We start from the raw sequence: 7,870 nt of genomic DNA, 5'->3' as shown, positions 1-7,870 counted from the left end.
ATTACTTCAAAGACGCTCAATCCCCAGATGATGAAGTAAATGTTGAAGATATCGAAGAGAAGTTCGTCCAGATTTCAACCTTCAAGATAACGAAGCATACGAATTATGGACGATTTACTACAATAACCTTAAAAATCTTGTTCAGTAAGATAATTTACTGAACAAACCAATCTTAAATATCAACTCAAAGATCTTCAAAGGAGCCTAGAAAGTCTAGTCCAGAATCATGGACGATTTATTACAATAACCTAGAATTTATTAGAAACAACCAAAATAACCTATCAAGATTTTTAAAGATTTCCAGGAAATCATTTAATAAGCAAATCAACTGTATAAGGAAATAATTAAAAAAGGAATAATTTGAAATTAGTAGTCAATCATCGTTCATCTTCAACCCATCGTCCATGGCTATATGCCTATATCCACAATTCATCTTCAACAATATTAAGTATCTTCGTTTTCAACGTTTAGAAAAAAAACTATTATCGATCAGAAACAAATTATTTGAACATCATTGAAGTAAAAAGCTGTAAGTTATCTTCTGTTTTTTATTTTATATATTCTTAAGATTGATTATGATTCGTTTTGCTTAATAAGCTTTGGTTTGTAGGATGATTGTTTAAAACCAATGGTGAAAGACTAACGAAATAGTATCCTTAATCACCAGTATTCAACGTCTATTGAGATCCAGGTAACTATATATACTCAAATGTTGTGTTGATGTTGAATATGAAAAGTCTGATTACTCTACCATGTTTTGGCTAACTTTTTGAAGATGAACTTGCGTAAAGTCTGCGTTTTTTGGTAGACTTTGATTTATCAACAGATTTACAATAAGTATATAGACACTTTGCAGATTTGCGTAAAAGTCTACCAATTGTTGGTAGACCTCAAAAATATATTTGTCAGACTTATTTCTAGTCTGCAGACTTTACCAATATATTCGGTAGATTTATATTTAGTCTGTAGAGAATAACAGCCTTCCGTAAGGTCATCGCATTTTTGGTAGACTTCAATAATGACGCAAGATTGGAACTAATCCAAACTTTTGATCACTCAATGATCGAGAGTTTTCTAGCTTGTTATGTGAAAGGTGGAATTCACGAGCTGGCTCTGAAGCACTCTCCTGTGAATCAAGGAATGGTACGATGGATAGATGTGGTAATTGACTCGCTCAATCAGTGGGATAATCGACTCACTCGATCAATGAATGACTGAAGGTTGTTGAATCACTCAACAAACTCAATCCCAAGTTTCTAGAGTACTAAGTGACTTACTCACAAAGAACTAAAGAACAAAATGACAAAGACTCAAACTTTGACAAAAAGAAACATTTCTATTACTTTAAAAATGATGAAGGGGTATTTTACAATGAGACTAATGATCAGCTTATATAAGCTGAGTACAAACGTTCTAAAAAGATAAAACAAAGAAACAAATTACAACATTAAAAGAAAATATGGTCGTTGGGCCATTAAGTATAAAATCGGTCTAAATAAGGCAAGTGAGATGTGCCTTGTATCTTATCAACTTTTGGAGAAAGTTGTGACGTCTTAGAAGCTTCTTGAGAGTCTCAAGAGTCTCACACAAGCACACAAACAAGAAGGAAAGAGTCATTGCAAGTTGAGCTCCTTCGGCTCCATATATGGCAAGTAGTAACTCCGCGGGTTCTTTTGTGGTAAGGTGTACCAAAGTTCGTGTGGTACATGTCTTGTGTGGTCTAGATGTTCTCCTGGTTTCCGTATGTAGTGATATGTCTTACATTTTTTAATCACTCATTCATCATCATTTTAGCTTAGTTTCATTCATTGTTTCACACCATTTACTATCATTTTGCATACTTAGGTGTGCGCTAAAACGTTATGACCACTATATCGATCGGTAACAGCATAGAACTGATCGGTATTGGAGACACCTTGAAAACGATCGGTTTAACTCCTTCACTGGTCGGATATGGTTTTGTAAACTTTCCACTTTTCTCTACTAGGAAACTGATTCTCTTGTAAATAAATACCCTATGTATTCTAGCCTCATAGGCATGTAAATATTACGATATTTCTAGTTTTAAAGATTTTTCTTAGTTTTTTTTTTTATTGGTTTATTTTCAATTGATTACCAAAACCCTTTGGTAATCCTTTCTTAAATTCTTGATTCTTCTTCTATAATGATCACATCAAGTGAATGTCTTTAGTCATAAGTGAATAGTCTCATCAAGGCGTTTAATGTCTTATTTATGATGTTGATTGTTTAATTTTCTATCTTTAATTGTTTTTAAAACCTTAGTTAAGTTAGGCAGATTTAACTAATGTCTATGATCTAATTTATCTAAAACAAAAGCAATTCCGACTTTTGAAGTAAATAAGTCTTTATTTTCATTAGTTTTGGTACAAAATACTTCAATAAGCTTCATTTTATGCAATTCAGTCTGAAATGATTTTTTTTTTTTTTTTTGACATCTTTTGATCGACAAGGCCCGATCCATAGCCAATCCCTACTACGCGGGGTAACGCGACTTAGTGGAGTCGAACTCCGGTGGGGAAGGCGGAGTCAAGTGGACTTAACCACTTGACTAAAGGCACATCCCCCTCAGTCTGAAATGATTAAATACTTCGATTTTATAGAAAAGACAAGTCACTGCTACCTCGGTCTAATGTTGTGTTTACCCCCACATCAATATAAGATTAGTCAGCCACCCAGAATCATAACTAGTGTATTTTGGTATTCTAAAGCAAACACTAAAATCTTATAATCCAAATGCACTAAAAGTTTTGTTAGGAGTTCTTTTTTTTTTTTTTTTTTGAATACCAGGAGGTTCTGGACCAAAACCCGTAATCCCTCCAGACCCAAAACCACAGCATATAATATTTGTTTCGTCCCATAGCACTCTATCTATGATAAAATATTCTTAATTTAGTTCTCAATCAAATTAAACATAACTTAATGTATCCTCACTTCTTTTTTATAACACTTGTGCCCTCAATTTTATTATATTTCAAAATGATCACTTGAATTTTGACTACTTAAATATTAGCCATAATATTTTAGTTAATACATATGTGATCCAAAATGATTCTTAGATATGAATTAATAAAATATTTTGTCTAACTAAATCACTTAAAAAAGTTATATAAAATTGAGGGATATAATAATTTGATTAGTTATAATTATTATTTTAAATTAGACTAGTTTTAATTTGTACTATAATAATTTAGTATATCTTAAAACTCACACATGTCATTAGTATTCTTAGACACCTTTAATTTCTTATCTTATGGTATCAATGAACAAACTGTTTATATGAACAAAAAAAAAATTGTCACTTTAGAGAATTTCTTTTCAAAACACTTTTAATTTGATGAAAAAAAAATCTAAAGTATATAGAGGTAGTCGCTTTTTAAAAAATAATTACTAAGAATAATAAAAAAAAGAAATCTAAAACGATAATTGTGTTTAAACATTAAAATAAAAATTAATTATAAACACTTTAGCAACAGCTATATAAACATACACTACAAGATTGTGATATTCCAACAGATGCTTCCAATAATCGTATTTTGTTGAAAATTTGTAACCGATATTCTATAAAATTGCAACAAATATTTTATTTATTGAAAATTTATTGCAAAGTTCCAATAAATTTTGGTTATGGTAAATTTGTCACAAACGTCGTAGGAAAATTGTTGGAATTGTCCAACAAATATGATATTGTTGCAAATTAGCAATAATTATTAAATTGTTGGAAATTATTAACAAAATATTTGTTAGAAACAAATTCTTTTGTGGGAATTTATTTCTAACAAGTTAATGACAAAAGTTTTGTTGGAAAAGTGGGGAAAAAAATAAAAACGAAAAAAAAAAAAAAATACGGAAAAAAACAAAAAAAAAAAACGGAAAAAACCAAAAAAAAAAGGAAAAAAATTTAGGTTAAATATGATCATCTTCTTCTTCTTTTCTCTTTTTTTTTTTTCTGTGAAGTTATACTTCTGAAAAAATTGAAAACTATTTTCAATGACAGGACCAAAAAACAAAAATCGTGAGTGGATGTATAATTATATAGATGAAGGTACTGGAGAATTAACAAAGGAATTTAAAGAAGGTCTTGTTGATTTTATGCGTTTTGCTGCAAATCAAGAGATTCCATTGGAGTGTGGTAAGATGTATTGTCCCTGTTCTACTTGTGGTAATGAGAAATTTCTTCCAGTAGATTCTATTTGGAAGCACTTATATAGTAGAGGATTTACGCCTGGATATTACATATGGTTTTCTCATGGGGAAGATTTTGAAACTTTAGCAAATAGTAACGAAGATGATGAAAATCATGGGTTGGAACTTGGAGATAATAATAAAATGAAGAGGAAGAGAATATAACTAGAGATCCTACCGGTGTGATACAGATGGTAACAGATGCTTTTCGTGAAACGACTGAAAGTGGAATTGAAGAACCAAACTTAGAAGCGAAAAAGTTTTTTGATATGTTAGATGCAGCGAAGAAACCAATTTATGCTGGCTGTAAAGAGGGTCACTCTCGTTTATCAGCTGCAACACGGATGATGAATATAAAAACAGAGTATAACTTGTCGGAGGATTGTGTTGACGCAATAGCTGATTTCGTGAAGGATTTACTGCCAGAACCAAACTTGGCACCTGGTTCTTACTATGAAATACAAAAATTGGTATCTTCACTTGGGTTACCCTTCCAGATGATAGATGTGTGTGTTGATAACTGCATGATACTTTGGAGAGATACCGCAAATCTGGATGCCTGTACATTTTGTCAGAAGCCAAGATTTCAGGTTACAAGTGGAAAAAGTCGAGTACCTTTCAAGCGTATGTGGTATTTGCCAATAACAGATAGGTTGAAGAGGTTATACCAATCTGAACGCACGGCAGGTCCTATGAGATGGCATGCAGAGCATTCATCCGATGGGAATATTTCGCATCCTTCTGATGCTGAAGCATGGAAACATTTCAATTCGTTGTATAAAGACTTTGCAAATGAGCATAGGAATGTGTATTTGGGATTATGTACGGATGGTTTTAATCCATTCGGAAAGTCTGGACGCAAATACTCACTATGGCCGGTAATCTTAACACCATATAATCTTCCTCCATCTCTATGTATGAAACGAGAATTTTTGTTCCTAAGCATTCTTGTTCCTGGACCTGAACATCCTAGGCGATCACTTGATGTATTCTTACAACCGTTGATTCATGAGTTACAAATGTTGTGATCCGAGGGTGTAGTTGCATATGATGTTTCTCTAAGGAACAATTTTGTGATGCGTGCTGTTCTGATGTGGACGATTAGTGATTTTCCAGCATATGGAATGTTATCTGGGTGGACAACGCATGGAAGGCTATCATGTCCCTTATGTCAAGATACTACAGATGCATTTCAGCTTAAGCATGGAAAAAAATCTTGTTGGTTTGATTGTCATCGACGGTTCTTACCAAAGAATCATCCATATAGGCGAAGTAGGAATGTGTTCAGAAAAAACAAAATGGTGAGTGATGACTCGCCTCCGATGTTATCAGGACAAGATATACTGACACAATTAAGAGATTTTGGTGTTTTTAAGACAACCGATGTTGGCGGTAATGGACATGATCCTATATATGGGTATGGTCTTAACCATAACTGGCACAAAAAAAATATCTTCTGGGATTTACCGTATTGGAAGGATCATTTGCTAAGGCATAACCTAGATGTGATGCATATTGAGAAGAACTTTTTTGACAATATCATAAATACAATCTTGGATGTGCTAGGCAAGACAAAGGACAATCTAAAATCGAGATTGGACCTTCCTGATATATGTGAGCGTCCTGAGCTATATGTTATGGACAATGGAAAAGGTCCAATTCCAATCTTCAGATTAGATGCAAAGGGAAAGAAAGCGCTATTTGATTGGATAATCAATAGTGTTAAATTTCCTGATGGTTATGCATCTAATCTCTCGCGTTGCGTAGATATTAACAGCGGCAAATTTTCTGGAATGAAGAGTCATGATTGCCATGTTTTTATGCAACGTTTGCTTCCTTTCGCATTGGCTGAACTTTTACCCAAAAATGTTCATCAAGCAATAGCCGGTATGTACTGTTAACTTAACTATTATTTTACTTATATATATATTATGAAAACATATTTACAGGTTTACTAATAAATATATAAAATTACTGCAGGGATAAGTACATTTTTCAGAGACCTTTGCTCAAGATCCCTCACAGCCGATGGCATAGCTCTCCTAGATAAGAACATTCCTTTGATCTTATGCAATTTAGAAAAAATATTTCCACCATCTTTTTTTGATGTTATGGAACATCTTCCGGTTCATCTTCCTCGAGAAGTAGCGCTAGGTGGACCTGTTCAGTATAGGTGGATGTATCCATTTGAAAGGTTCATGTTCCATCTTAAAAAGAAAGTGAAAAATCTGAGCAAGGTCGAGGGTTCTATTGTGGCGCAGAGTATAAATGAAGAGACTTCATATTTTTCTTCGTACTACTTCGCACCTAATGTTCAAACAAAAGCTAGAAAACCAGGCCGCTATGATGATGGCGGTAAGAAACCTTCTCACCACACCGATATCCCAAAGAGATTTACAGAAGTTGGGCGATTTAGCGGAAAACAACAGTCAGTTTGGTTGACAGATGAAGAATACAAACATGTGCATAACTATATACTTCGTAACTGCGAAGAAGTATTACCATATGAGAGGTATTTTAATTCTCTCTATATATTTATTTTGAGTAGATTTTTTTGATTAATTTGATGGGTAACCTTTTCAAAAAATTTGTCCAAAATATCAAGAGCTCATATCCACAGAAAAGTGATAACGAAATAGAGATCATGAAAGAAGAAGAATTTCCGAAGTGGCTAAAATACTATGTGAGTTGAAACAAAACTCTGTAGACTCTATTAGTGTGGTTGAACACTCTCTTGAAAACACTATATTGGTTGATGTTGAAAATCTCCATCTTGATGATGTTAGTGTAGGTGGTGATGACAATGCAGATGAATTTGACGATTCTGACAATTCAAGTCGGTCAAGCGACTCATCAGATTCAGATGATCATGAGTAGAACTATTGTTTTTTTTTGGTTGTGAGCTCTTTGTTCCTTCTACGATTTGCTTGTCTTTTATGGTTCATTCAGATACATTTTCCGTTTAGTCACTTTCTTCTCCCCTTGTATTTCAGTTCACTGATTTTGCGATTTCGTTTTGAGTTTTTGAGTTCATTGCTCTCGATTTCATCTAAATTATCTTCTGTAAGTACAATCTCAAGTTTACTATTTTAATGACTAACAAGTTGTTGTTGAGATTGTGTTTTGCAGGTTAATCAAAGATTGTTTCAGGTATTGGAGTAATCTACGATTTTGGAAATTCTGTTTATGATTCAAAAGGTCGACATTTTGAATTAAGTAGCAGAGAGTTTAAGGTTTGATTTAGTCACTAGAACAATCTTCTATGGAGTTCACAAGAACCATAGAGTAGAGATTGTTTGATTACTCAGAAGTGGTTTTCTTATGAACTAGCTGGTTCTTTATTGACAATGGTTTGTTCTGAGTGGTTTTATCTCAGGTATCCAGGTTAAAGAGGTTAAAAGTATCAATGAAGAGTTTTGCAAAGCACAAGTTTGTGTGTTGCAGGTTTTAAACTCAAGTATACTAAAGTAGTAAAGGATCATGAATGATGTGTCATTATTCATAGTTTCGATCTGTTTTAGTCTACTGTTTATGGCGTTGATAGTTAAGCAGGTTTAGGGAAACTAAATATTAAATGTGCTAAGTGTGTGTTTCTTTGTAAGGAATTATTTTGCAGGTTTTGCAGATTAATAAGTCCGAGATAGAGCATGGTTAAAAGTGTTCTGAG

At 33.2% G+C, this 7,870-nt stretch overlaps 1 protein-coding gene across 1 annotated transcript; it reads left to right on the top strand.

Annotated features, from left to right (window-relative positions):
- Positions 1-5,665: 5,665 nt before the first annotated feature.
- Positions 5,666-7,080, top strand: LOC110228285. The gene is made up of 3 exons (XM_021025095.1): positions 5,666-6,090; positions 6,184-6,715; positions 6,990-7,080. The coding sequence occupies exons 1-3, from the start codon at positions 5,712-5,714 to the stop codon at positions 7,078-7,080; spliced, it is 1,002 nt and encodes a 333-aa protein (XP_020880754.1). The 5' UTR covers positions 5,666-5,711.
- Positions 7,081-7,870: the final 790 nt, after the last annotated feature.

This window comes from Arabidopsis lyrata, assembly GCF_000004255.2.
Source record: "Arabidopsis lyrata subsp. lyrata unplaced genomic scaffold ARALYscaffold_5, whole genome shotgun sequence".
NCBI classification, from domain to species: domain Eukaryota; kingdom Viridiplantae; phylum Streptophyta; class Magnoliopsida; order Brassicales; family Brassicaceae; genus Arabidopsis; species Arabidopsis lyrata.
Note: the sequence above shows the minus strand (reverse complement) of the source record. Positions and strands in the feature narration are given on the sequence as shown.

Bases quoted from the DNA above. Each gene is read 5' to 3' on its own strand.
- LOC110228285 (XM_021025095.1), top strand. From the start codon at position 5,712: ATGCATATTGAGAAGAACTTTTTTGACAATATCATAAATACAATCTTG. The intron at 6,091-6,183 runs GTATGTACTGTT...AAATTACTGCAG, and splicing joins TGTTCATCAAGCAATAGCCG to GGATAAGTACATTTTTCAGA. The intron at 6,716-6,989 runs GTATTTTAATTC...TGATGATGTTAG, and splicing joins GAAGTATTACCATATGAGAG to TGTAGGTGGTGATGACAATG.